Genomic DNA, 11718 nt, shown 5'->3' with positions numbered 1-11718 from the left:
GCTGATTTGTTCATATCAAACACCGTAATCATCCCATTTGGATTATATATTTAAAAAACATGGCATAATTGCATAGTAATAAATTGAAATCAAATTTCAACGTAACAAATCCTTTTATTACTTTGGCTCTATGTGCTCAACCCAACAAACTTATAGTCCATTAGTTTCATTTTTAACTAATATACAGATAAATGTATGATATAATGATATTGAAATGTAAGGGAATAATAGAATTTGATAAATTGCATCAAAATTAGTTTTAATATAAATGGCTTATTATTGTTGAGGTCGCACCAAAATGAACCTAACAATAATAGAAACAATGGCGACAATTCTATGTATGTGGTTATACGGATCCGTACCCGGCAAACCACTTGAATTACGTGTGGTTACGAAACGGGTTCAATCATTGCGGGGCGAATTTGGTAAATACAAGCCTACCCTCAACATCACCTCCATCCGGGTCGGGTGGGCCGGGTGACCCACCTAGGATCCAATCATTTTGGCGGTCATTTCGAGCTTGCGTGACAGCAATGTTTTCATAATTCACAAAACGACAAATCCGCCGAGCGAAATGTCCAAAATGCCCTCCACCCATTCATTTTTTAAAATTTTTCTTTTGCAATAATACAAAGTTAAAACCATTCATAGAGCAAAGTTACACATGTGTTTTTAAGTCGTGTGGGCTTTGCCTGTTCCAAATGAGTCCTCACATGTATGCCATTTGTCTTTTTTCAAAGATGAAACCATTTGTTGGTAATGTAGTGAAAAGAGAAAGCAAATGTGTTTTCCTTTTGGGCTTCTTTTTTATAATTCACGAAGATGTTGGATCACTTTTTTATCGGTTTGTTTAATTTTGTGATCTTCCCTTTCTAGAGGGTTTTTTAAGTGAGCAAAATTTCTTCTTCTTGTTTTGTCATAAAATTCGTCATTTTTGACTGACTTGGGACACCCACTTTTGAACTTGTGGGTAAGGGGTGGTTCTTGGGGGATCCGGGAATTGCAGCGCCAGATGAATCCACGCCGCAGGTTGTGCGTATGTGTGGTGGGGATTTATTTTGGGTGTTGGAATCCCAGGAGCTTGGGAGGGTTTTTCAGAATAGTAAGCACCTGAATGTCTGAAAAGAAGGGGCTCTCGCGAGCGACACGTGTTCTGAGACAGGGTCAATTAAGTCCGTGCCTATTACGTCAGCACATGGGAAGGAAGAAATATCGCCAACATGCGTGTGACACGTGGATGGGAAAATGATTGAGTCGATGGGAAGTGTGTGGACACGTGGCGTGATCTCAGCGGAGACGCATCGGGCGTGGTTGTGTTTGGGAGGCGGGAAATTCTTACGGGCCTTCCAGAAACTTCTTGTAACTTCTGGCGGAGAATCGTTGAGGTATCTAGCGGCTCATAATTTGACACGTGGACTGTGGGCCAGGGTAGGATCCGATGTGGCGCCTGTGCTCGCCCGAAATTTGATACGCCCCTTTTTATGGCTTTAGGGCACTTTCCGTCACTGCTCCAAAGGAAAGCCATAGAACGAACTATCGCGCTGCTGCTCTTGGAATTTTTTGCTCTACAATTTGAGGTGTTATCTGGTTCGAGATTTTGGTTGATTTGTGTGAGGAGCGGAAATTGTTTGTCGAAAAATTAATCGGAATGAATGTCGATGGGGAAGGAGGTCAAGAAGGTGTGAAAATGGTGGAGAAATTGGTGTTCATGTGGGGGTATTTACCGGGGGCGTTGCCGCAGAGGACGCCTATTTTGTCGCCCGTGGTGGTGCGACCACCCAACGGAGGAAATCCTTGGAAGGATGTTTGCGGCGGCGGCTGCGGTTTCGCCATGGCAATTTCCGGTAATTTTTTTCCCCTTTGACTAACTTGCGTGGTTGGAGAGTCGGCATTGGATTCGAGTGACAACTGATGGATTGATTAATGTGTCTCTTGGGTAGCGTTGGAATTGCTGGCCTTCTATTTTCAGCTGATTTAGTGAATTGTTCCGAGCTAATCAGTTTAGTATTTCCAGTAGTTCACCTGAAAAACATGTATGCGTGTGCATTTCTGCAAGATGTATACTCTGGTGCTCTTTCACTTTGCTTCAGCTGCAATTTTTGCCCTAGATTCACGTCTTTCTCTCAGGATGAGTAAAAAAAATTCTATGTTTATATTAGGGGGATGTTGGTTCTGGGATATATCTAAGTTCAATTTTCAATGTTTTTTTTTTTTAAAAGATAACGTGGGTTCAATTTTCAATGTTTTTTTTTTTTTTTTGGATTCCAAAAAGACTGGTTCTCGATGAAATTTTGAGAATGTCCGAGGAAGTGGGTTGACTAGGTTTGAATTTGGAACGACAAGAGACTTGGATCTGACCCTTTTTAAAATATATATATATATATATTAAAATTTCATTTTAAAGGTTTGTAACAACAATTTCTCACATTGATGATGGAAAGCATAGATACTTAACTGCAGTTTTCAATTTTGAGTTCATTCTCTATTTATTGCAAGTGCCCATACTTTTGAATTTCTTGTATTAGTACTCTTAATTCCTAGATTGTTGTGGACAGATTCTGGGAAGCTCATTACATGGGGATCCACGGATGACTTGGGTCAAAGTTATGTGACTTGTGGGAAACACGGGGTAATGAAAGAGTTGCTAGTTTCTTATTTTCAGCATCTTTGTCAATTTCATGTGCTATAACCTGCCTTTTTTTGCTGATGTTATTAAGGAAATGCCAGAGCCTTTTCCACTTCCTGCAGATGCCATGATAGTGAAGGGTGCTGCAGGTTGGGCACACTGCATTGCTGTAACAGGTGCTCTTCAGATATCCATTCGATAAATTAATGTTAGGCTTTAGCTTCAGTGCTCTGCTTCACTCTATAAATTAAAGCAAAGTAGGCCTCTCCTGGTTAAGTGATTCAAATGATTGGATGTTAGTGTTGATGACCATGACGATAACGAATGCAGTAGTTTTGGATATCTCCCATTTGTGGAGGGAAGCTGAAGTACTTGTATTGAGAGTCAGATGAAGCATTGCGTGTGCATGAGCTACATATATAGTTCTTCTTGCATTTTGAATCTCTCTACCATTTATCAACTGACTTGAGTTACCATGGTTAAATGCAGCTGGTGGGGAAGTTTATACGTGGGGGTGGAAAGAATGCGTTCCTTCTGGAAAGGTTTTTACAGACCCTTCGTCAGGCTTAAGCATAGATAAGGATACTTTTGAGAAGCAAAGCATGTTGTTGAATGAACAAGGTAATTGATCTCTGATTTGGCAGATTTCCGAATCTCCTGTCCAAGTTACACTGACTTACAATTGAAGAGTATCTCTTTTGCAGTGAGTCCTCGTTCCCATGGTTCACGATCAAGTGGAGGGTCTGTGTCCGGCAGTGATAGTAGAGGGTCTGATGAAAATTCTAAGAGAAGGCGACTATCGCCTGCTAAACAGGCAGCTGAAGGCTCAGCATCCGGTGATGAAGCTCTTTCTGCATTCCCTTGTTTGGTATCACTCAATCCAGGCATAAGGATTGCCGCCGTTGCTGCTGGTGGTCGACACACATTAGCATTGTCAGGTAATTATTTGTATTTCTTTGTTTAATATCAATCTCGTACTTCACGAGCAGCAGAGCTGCTATCTTGCTTCTTTTTCCTTTTTTTGCCAAAGTTACAGATGTAGGACAGGTGTGGGGTTGGGGATATGGAGGCGAGGGGCAGCTCGGTCTGGGATCGCGGATTAGAATGGTATCCTCACCTCATCCTGTGCCCTGTATTGAATCATTTTTCAACAAGGATCACGCTATGGGCCTTTCTCGTGGAAACATGGCTTCAGAGGGTCAGGCCTTCAGAGTTCCTGGAAGTTATGTTAAGGCTATTGCATGTGGCGGCAGACATAGTGCAGTGGTTACAGGTATGTTGCATACAAGTCAGTGTGATTACTGATCTATGATTCAACTTCATTTATTTTGTGTCGAATACATATGCACTTTTTAGAATTTCTTTCACATGTAAGACAGTTGATGTATTGATATTGTTGCCTCAAATTTTGTTTTATCAGATGCCGGTGCCCTACTCACCTTTGGTTGGGGGTTGTATGGACAGGTGAGCATCTCTTGATTTTATTGGTACTGATCACCTGGCTTCTTGATTTTAGTGTACACACACGCACATTACATCTGAAGGTTCAATGAGTATTTTTATGATGCCTTGCTTAAGAAAATTTGAAATTAGAATCGACCTAAAGAATAGTATCAAACAATTTTATTAGAGCTAATTTTCTGATTTCTTGATTTTAGTGTGTATTATTATGCATACAAATCATAAGAGTATTTATTTCACAATGTCTAGCTTAAGAAATATATGAAATTAAAATCTACTTAAATGCTCGATTGTAAGTTCCTTGGGAACACAATCTTTCATCATAAAGAATAAGATCAAATGGCGTGAAGGCCTAACTTTATCAATTCAAAATAAGTTCAAGAATAAATTGACATAAGGTTTGGGATTGTTAGTTGTACCAACTTAACCAGCAGCCTCTTAAATTCGTGGCATTATTATGATAGTTAAAGTTTACCTGTAAATTGCCCTTCACCACAAATTTAGTGTCAAATAGTATAAACTACTTCATATGTCATGTCAGATATATGTATGAGTCTGTATGTTGATGAGACTTGCATGTATGAAGTTCTTTTATTGAAGCAAGGTTTTTCTCCACTCATATTCTTGTGCGGGTTTTAATATATCCTGTCGTTATATTTGTTAATGTAATCGACTACATCGGCACTTGTATGTGATAAAATGTTTTGTTTCTACTATTTGATGTAGTGTGGTCAAGGAAGTACAGACGACGAGCTAAGTCCTACTTGTGTATCTTCCTTACTTGGCATCAGGATAGATGGCATCGCAGCCGGGCTTTGGCACACCATCTGTATTTCGGCAGATGGTGATGTTTACGCATTTGGGGGCAACCAGTTTGGCCAGTTAGGGACTGGCGCTGATCAAGCTGAGGTATGTGCCAAACTTATATGTGGTCAATCAAAATTTGTATAACTTATCGGATCTTCTCAACTATCATAACCGAACCATTTGGTGCACGACCACATGTGATGAAAAAGACTCGTGTTTTGTGGCTGTAATTTGTTCTGTGCTTAACCATATATTCTGCTTAAACTTGCCTTACTATGGAAGGTTAGAATTTGATACAGAAATTTTGAGTAAAATTGTGACTGAAAACTTATTTGATACAGACTCTACCTCGACTTCTAGAAGCTCCCAGTTTGGAAAACACACATGCCAAAATTGTATCGTGTGGAGCTCGACACAGTGCAGTTGTCACAGGTGCAGCCAACTTTGTGTTAAACAGAAATTGTGTGCCAAATTTTGGTTGTTTTCAAGCTTCATTATCTTTGCTGCATTTGCAATTCTGCCAAATCGTAGAAAGTAAAATATTACCTGTCCATTGAGGCATGCTAACAGATTTCTTGAATAATGTAGATGAGATATTCATTCTGTATAATATAGATCATAACAAAGGGTTTTTTTGCACGAACTTAATGCTTCTACTCTTGTATTTTCTTGAAGAGGACGGAAAAACATTCTGCTGGGGATGGAACAAATACGGGCAGGTACACTCCGAGCACCTTAAATTAATAAAAACAATCCGGCCTCGACTAAAAATTTACTCGTAAATGGCTGATTCTTTTCTAACTCGTCTTTTTCCCGGATGAACCAGCTGGGGTTGGGCGATGTGATCGACCGGAACATCCCCTCTCAGGTGACGATGGAGGGATACACAGCAAAAAACGTGGCGTGCGGGTGGTGGCACACGCTGCTGCTGGCGGAATCACCGAGTTGAATTGAAGTAATGAACACAACCTATCATCGATGTTCTTGTTGCCGGGACACAATTTTGTTAGGTTAGCAGTGACTACTATTTATTGAGGCCCTCTACTCAGCTCATCATCATCATCATCATCCTCATCCTCATCTTCATATTCATATAGAAATACATACGCACAGATGGGTGCAGTTATTATTATTATTCTTTAGTGATCAGATCATATGAAAGGTTGTGTGAGTGTTTGGGTCTCTAAGTAAAAGTTTAGGCATTGAGGGGCCATTTTTAGCAGTGTACATTCTTGATGTTGTTGGTCATTGCTCTGTGTGTTGGTTTGGGGTTAAACTGCGTATAGCAAGTTTCTGTGTGTACTGATTGTTGATTATTACAGTGCCATTCTATTTCAACACCTTTTTTTTTTTTAAAGCTACATGGCAAATCCAGGGTTAGCATTATGTTTCTAATTTTTTAAAAAAAATATTATACAATATACACAATTTTTTATTTTTTTCTTTTGATAAATAAATTATATGTCCGATTCTAATGTGATCAGATTGATTTTTCCAATATTTTCAAGCAGCTTATTTTCTTCTCTCACTATTGCTTTAGTTATAATGAAAATTATTCAAAATATCATCATATAACAAATTTATTTTAAAAAAATTTAAAAAATCAAGGATGATTCACGCTGAAATATAGCAGAACACAACAATTCAGGTTGGAGCAACGAAATAATAAAAAATATTGAAACATAAATCTAGCCAATAATCTATAAATTTTAGTGTAGAAAAAATATCAAATAGAGTAAAAAATGGAGACTTCTCTTACAAAGTTTTAGCAAAATAAATGATGATTCAAGATGCATATATCCGTGTGTGAGTGTACATATTTTTTAAGTTCGGTTTGTTTAATTTTAGTTTTGAGAATAAAATAGTAATTATTTTTTTTTAGATTATTTTAGTATTTTTTCCAGTTTTTTTTTTTTTTTTTTTTTAACTATAATTGAGAGTAAAAAAAAAAGTTTTCAAAGTATAAAATCATTGAGAAAAAAAAAATTGTAAATTAGGAGCTAGATAATAGATTTTGATCCGAATGAATTATATTCAAGTCTTCCGAATAATACTCTCTTCGTTTCATTAATTTTTTTATATTATTGTAGATATGGGAGTAAATAACTAAAATTTAATTAAAATTAAAAAATTATAAATTATAAAATTTAAAATATTTGTTAATAACTAAAAAATAATTTAATACACAAATTGTTAGCAAGAGTAAAGAACACCTGCACTCTAATTTCTATTATTAAAAAAATCACATCAGTGCACAGACAATGATAATGAATGAGTAATCAATGTTTGTCTTAAGGGGTTAACATGTATATATTCTCACAACGGCCTGGCCAAAAAGTGTATGACCCAAAGCATCAATTTTAACAATATTTAAAAATAAATAATATGAAAAAAACGAAAATAAAAAATAAATAATTTATATTGAACAGAAATAATAACATGAAAAATTGAAAACATTGCAAATTAATTGAAAAAAGATTAAAATAATACATGGCGTAGTATATTTGAAAATGAAATAAATAAAATGTATAGATATTGATGCACAGATAGATATATACAGCTGTACGTAATAAATATATCCATCCCTACGAAAGCTTCGTTGTTCCGTCAACACAGTCGCCCTCCACCGACACGGCGCATATACGGAGAGAGAGAGAGAGAGAGAGAGAGAGAGAGAGAGGGAGAGAGAGAGGGAGGAACTTTGACGAGTGACTACGCCACCAACCGTTGGAGTTTGTTGTGCGCGGAGGGAGATTAATTGCGGAAACAATTTTTTGGCTCAGCCTGCGGATTCTGGATCTGGTGTGAACGAGGTTTGATTTCTCCCTCATTTCCCGAGTTTAATTCATTTGTTTCTGTTGCAATTCTCGTTTACCGTTGATCTGCGGGAACAATGTATTGTAATCTCGTAATGTGGATGTGGTTGTTCCTTAATGGTCTCCGCAATCGAGATTTATCTGCTTCTCTGTTGTTGTATGGATTATTCCTTGCTTAGACTTGGAGGATTGGGAATTTTGTTGGTTAATTATGTGACTGAATGGTTAAAGCGCAATAATCATCTTGCTGAGTTCAATTCTGCGTCGCATTGCATAGATTGTTAGAAGTTCTTTCAGATTTTCACATTTCTTCTCATGAATTACGGCGTAATTGGATTATCAAATTTGGATTAACAATGGAAGCTTCAAATTAGTGTTTAAAATAGAGCTTCTGATATAGTTTTGGCAGTCCTGTTCTGCAAATCAAAGACAGGATGTTGATCCTGTTTGGTAATTGATGTTCAAAGGGTCATTTTCCATTGTCCATTCTAGCTTGCATCCTGTTTATTTGTTCCTGTTGTGGTTCTATGCTTGGCCATTTCTATTCAAGTCATCAGCAATAACCGGCGTGTATACTTTGTACTTTATATTATTTTTGTGTGTTTTTGAGATGTTTTTGGATTAAAATATTTTTAATGGAAGATAATTGTTTGAAACTATGCTTTTGGACATAATATATATACATATATATATATAGATACATATGTATTTATGTGTAGATTGTATTGTGTGATAATGAGAATGAGAATGAGAACACAATCGAAATTTGTATTTCCATGCCTGGAAAACCGACCAATGCCAAGATTGGTTAAATGTTGGCTTGGATGAACATCTGAGGATCATCTCTGTGACATTGATTTGTGATTAAGTTAAAAGCATTAGATTTCTGATAATGTTGGTTTTATCATTTAATCTACTATAGTCCCAGCATTGTTTTCTGATCCTAATAGAATATCAGTTGAAGAAAAAGTAACTCAAAAGTTCTACAAATGCAAAATTCAGCAACTGCATTATTTACAAATGCCGTCACATTTTCAATCTAATACAATATTCCAGCCTGTCCGAAGCTGGAAAACTTTCTATTTTATCTAAACCTTTTGGACCGATTCCCCGGACTATTTAGCGACTTTATTTATTGGATGACGCATCTAAAGATATCGGCTACCCTCAACTACGGCTTTAAATGCTCTTTCCCTTTCTTACTCAAGCTATAGCGATGTATATCTTGCTCACCTCTGCATGTTGTACTCGTGTCGATCTTAGCAAAAAAAGGTAAGGAGATCCAACAACCCTGATGAGAGTGCCTCTTCAAGCATGATTACATTACATATGTCAATCTAGAGAATTTCTTTATCTTCATGTATTTTCCTTTTTCAAGAATAAATAGATAGCCAAAAGATTTGATTCTATAGTTCTTTCTCTTTTCAGATTGCCTAGATAGAAGGAAAGAGTTTCGGGAGAAGATGAAGGCGCTAATTCTTGTTGGAGGATTTGGTACTAGGTTGAGGCCACTGACATTAAGCGTGCCGAAACCACTCGTTGATTTTGCAAACAAGCCCATGATTTTGCATCAGGTATAATATTTAGTGCTTGTTCTTCGATTTTTGAATGGTATCATTTTTTAACTGTGCTCGCTATGGTTGGATTATCCTCTTTGTGTGCTCTAATCATTGATCAATTTTAGGCATGGATCTGAAACTTTTCCTTGCTTAAAATTTCATTATACGGACAATTCTGCAAAAGTTTCTATTAGTGGCTTGTTTTTTTACTACCCATATTAATCCGACGCTTTCGCGGCTTAATTCTGTCGAGGATCTAATTTTCAAATTGTCTCTAATCATCTCCAACTTCAGGTTAAAGTTATGTTTTAAACTTTTAAAAAAGTATCAACCCTGCACCATAAACTTAAATTTCAGTTCTTGTTTTTTCGAATTGTTTCTCCTTCTTTCCCGAGCATACCATATTAATGTTAAACACAATTCTGATTTTAAATCAGATAGAAGCGCTTAAAGCCATTGGAGTGACTGAAGTCGTCCTTGCCATCAATTATCAGCCGGAGGTAAACTGCCGATATTGCTCACAATTTTGAGACTTTGGGTTATTCTGTGGATTATAACCGATACCAGTTCGTTATAGGTAATGCTGAACTTTTTGAAAGACTTTGAGGCGAAGCTCGGAATAAAGATTACTTGTTCACAAGAAACTGAGCCTCTCGGAACTGCAGGTCCCCTTGCTCTAGCTCGGGACAAACTAGTAGACAAATCTGGCGACCCATTTTTTGTTCTTAACAGTGACGTTATAAGCGAATACCCGCTGAAAGAAATGATTCAATTTCACAAATCTCACGGAGGCGAGGCTTCTATAATGGTAACCAAGGTAAGGGCGAGAAGAGTTTCTTTTATTTCCTGCCGGGATTTATTCCGAACAACGTAAATCGTATCTCGGATTTCGGATTAAAGATTTATCGTATTTTTGCTGTATATGAGAAAAGAAATTTATTTTTCATATTTGATATTGTAGGTCGACGAGCCTTCGAAGTACGGTGTCGTGGTTATGGATGAATCGAGCGGGCAGGTCGAGAGGTTTGTCGAGAAGCCGAAGTTATTCGTCGGCAACAAGATCAATGCGGGAATATATTTGCTAAACCCATCGGTTCTCGACCTTATCGAGCTCCGCCCCACCTCGATCGAGAAGGAGGTGTTCCCGAAAATCGCGGCGGAGAAGAAACTGTACGCAATGGTGCTGCCCGGGTTTTGGATGGACATCGGGCAGCCAAGGGACTACATCTCGGGGCTGAGGCTCTACCTTGACTCCTTAAGAAAGCAGTTGTCTCCGAAACTCGCGTCGGGGGCGAATGTAATCGGGAATGTCTTGGTCGACGAGAGCGCGAAAATCGGGGACGGGTGCTTGATCGGGCCGGACGTTGCAATTGGCCCCGGGTGTGTGATCGAATCCGGCGTGAGGCTGTCGCACTGCACGGTGATGCGAGGTGTACGGATCAAGAAACACGCTTGCATTTCGAGCAGCATTATCGGGTGGCACTCGACTGTCGGGCAGTGGGCTCGGGTCGAGAATATGACGATACTCGGGGAAGACGTGCACGTCGGCGACGAGGTTTACAGCAACGGCGGGGTGGTGCTGCCTCACAAGGAGATCAAGAACAGCATCTTGAACCCGGAGATTGTCATGTAAGATTTCTTTTTGGTTGTTCTTATATTTGGTTTTTTTTTTTTTCCTTTTTTTCTTTTTGGTTCTATGTTTTGTGTTGTTTTTTGGTATCCTTTGATTTATTTTTATTTTTATTTTATTTTTTTTTTGGGTTTTTGATTTCTACTCTTAACTGTAAAATACTTTTATCGTTGTGTGTTGTTGTATGTGTGGTTAAGGTTATATAGTGTGTGTGTGTGTGTGTGTGTGTGAAAATTGAGTGATTTGATTTGTTAAAATGTATATGGGAATAAAAAGCTTATTTGTAGTGAGGAGTTTTTTGTTGTTGTTAGATTTGTTTTTTTTGAAATTCAATATATGTCCGGTAAGGTGTGACAAATGAATTTTTTTATTGTGTAATTATTTCACCCCTAATTATGGGTTTGTTTAGATAGAGATTTTTTTGAAGGTTTTTGAAAATTTGGAAAAAGTAAAAATTAGTATTTGATTTGATGTTTTGTGTGAGAAATATTGTATTTGATGTGATATTTTTTTAAAAATAAATACTGGCAAATGAATGATGTAATAAGAATTTATGTATTTTGTTATTTATTTCTTATTATTAAGAGAACCCGTACTCGGAATATAATAGCTCAATACCTGCCCTGAGCCGGACAAGCGCATAAGGAGCCCAGACCATTATAGCTCGGCCCAGTAATAAATGCAATCCGGCCCAATAATAAAAACCGATTTACCCAAATTAATCTGGCCCACTATTCAACCCAGTAATAAATAATGTCCATCCCACAGACAAGGCCCAATCCAAAATAAGTCCACCCAAATTGGCCCAATATAACTTAT

The 11718-nt window shown here is 37.7% G+C and overlaps 2 protein-coding genes across 5 annotated transcripts; both read left to right on the top strand.

Annotated features, from left to right (window-relative positions):
• The first annotated feature begins 1486 nt into the window (after positions 1–1486).
• On the top strand, positions 1487–6232 carry LOC127245890 (ultraviolet-B receptor UVR8). Its single transcript, XM_051267033.1, has 11 exons — positions 1487–1844; positions 2556–2629; positions 2718–2802; positions 3116–3247; positions 3331–3564; positions 3663–3899; positions 4047–4090; positions 4814–4996; positions 5236–5326; positions 5570–5613; positions 5721–6232. Exons 1-11 carry the CDS (start codon positions 1649–1651, stop codon positions 5841–5843), a joined length of 1443 nt encoding a protein of 480 aa, XP_051122990.1. The 5' UTR covers positions 1487–1648; the 3' UTR covers positions 5844–6232.
• Positions 6233–7483: 1251 nt separating this feature from the next.
• LOC127245772 (mannose-1-phosphate guanylyltransferase 1-like) lies at positions 7484–11657 on the top strand. 4 transcript variants are annotated; one of them, XM_051266803.1, is made up of 6 exons: positions 7484–7707; positions 9139–9284; positions 9707–9769; positions 9847–10086; positions 10231–10898; positions 11510–11657. In XM_051266803.1, the coding sequence occupies exons 2-6, from the start codon at positions 9174–9176 to the stop codon at positions 11541–11543; spliced, it is 1116 nt and encodes a 371-aa protein (XP_051122760.1). In that variant the 5' UTR covers positions 7484–7707; positions 9139–9173; the 3' UTR covers positions 11544–11657. The 4 variants fall into 4 exon arrangements, with proteins under 4 accessions (XP_051122760.1, XP_051122762.1, XP_051122763.1 ...); XM_051266805.1 differs by having other exon boundaries at positions 11485–11596; XM_051266804.1 differs by lacking the exon at positions 7484–7707 and adding an exon at positions 8853–8982.
• Positions 11658–11718: the final 61 nt, after the last annotated feature.

Source organism: Andrographis paniculata, unplaced genomic scaffold (genome assembly GCF_009805555.1).
Source record: "Andrographis paniculata isolate CXL003 unplaced genomic scaffold, ASM980555v1 Contig25END, whole genome shotgun sequence".
Lineage (NCBI taxonomy): Eukaryota > Viridiplantae > Streptophyta > Magnoliopsida > Lamiales > Acanthaceae > Andrographis > Andrographis paniculata.
This window is presented reverse-complemented; position numbering and strand designations above follow the sequence as displayed.

What these genes read in the sequence shown, in the direction of transcription:
- LOC127245772 (XM_051266803.1), top strand. Translation starts at nt 9,174, where the DNA reads ATGAAGGCGCTAATTCTTGTTGGAGGATTTGGTACTAGGTTGAGGCCA. An exon ending in AGCCCATGATTTTGCATCAG is followed by an intron (nt 9,285 to 9,706) that starts GTATAATATTTA and finishes ATTTTAAATCAG; the next exon opens with ATAGAAGCGCTTAAAGCCAT. An exon ending in CTTCTATAATGGTAACCAAG is followed by an intron (nt 10,087 to 10,230) that starts GTAAGGGCGAGA and finishes TTGATATTGTAG; the next exon opens with GTCGACGAGCCTTCGAAGTA.
- LOC127245890 (XM_051267033.1), top strand. Translation starts at nt 1,649, where the DNA reads ATGAATGTCGATGGGGAAGGAGGTCAAGAAGGTGTGAAAATGGTGGAG. An exon ending in GTTGGGGGTTGTATGGACAG is followed by an intron (nt 4,091 to 4,813) that starts GTGAGCATCTCT and finishes TATTTGATGTAG; the next exon opens with TGTGGTCAAGGAAGTACAGA. An exon ending in ACACAGTGCAGTTGTCACAG is followed by an intron (nt 5,327 to 5,569) that starts GTGCAGCCAACT and finishes ATTTTCTTGAAG; the next exon opens with AGGACGGAAAAACATTCTGC.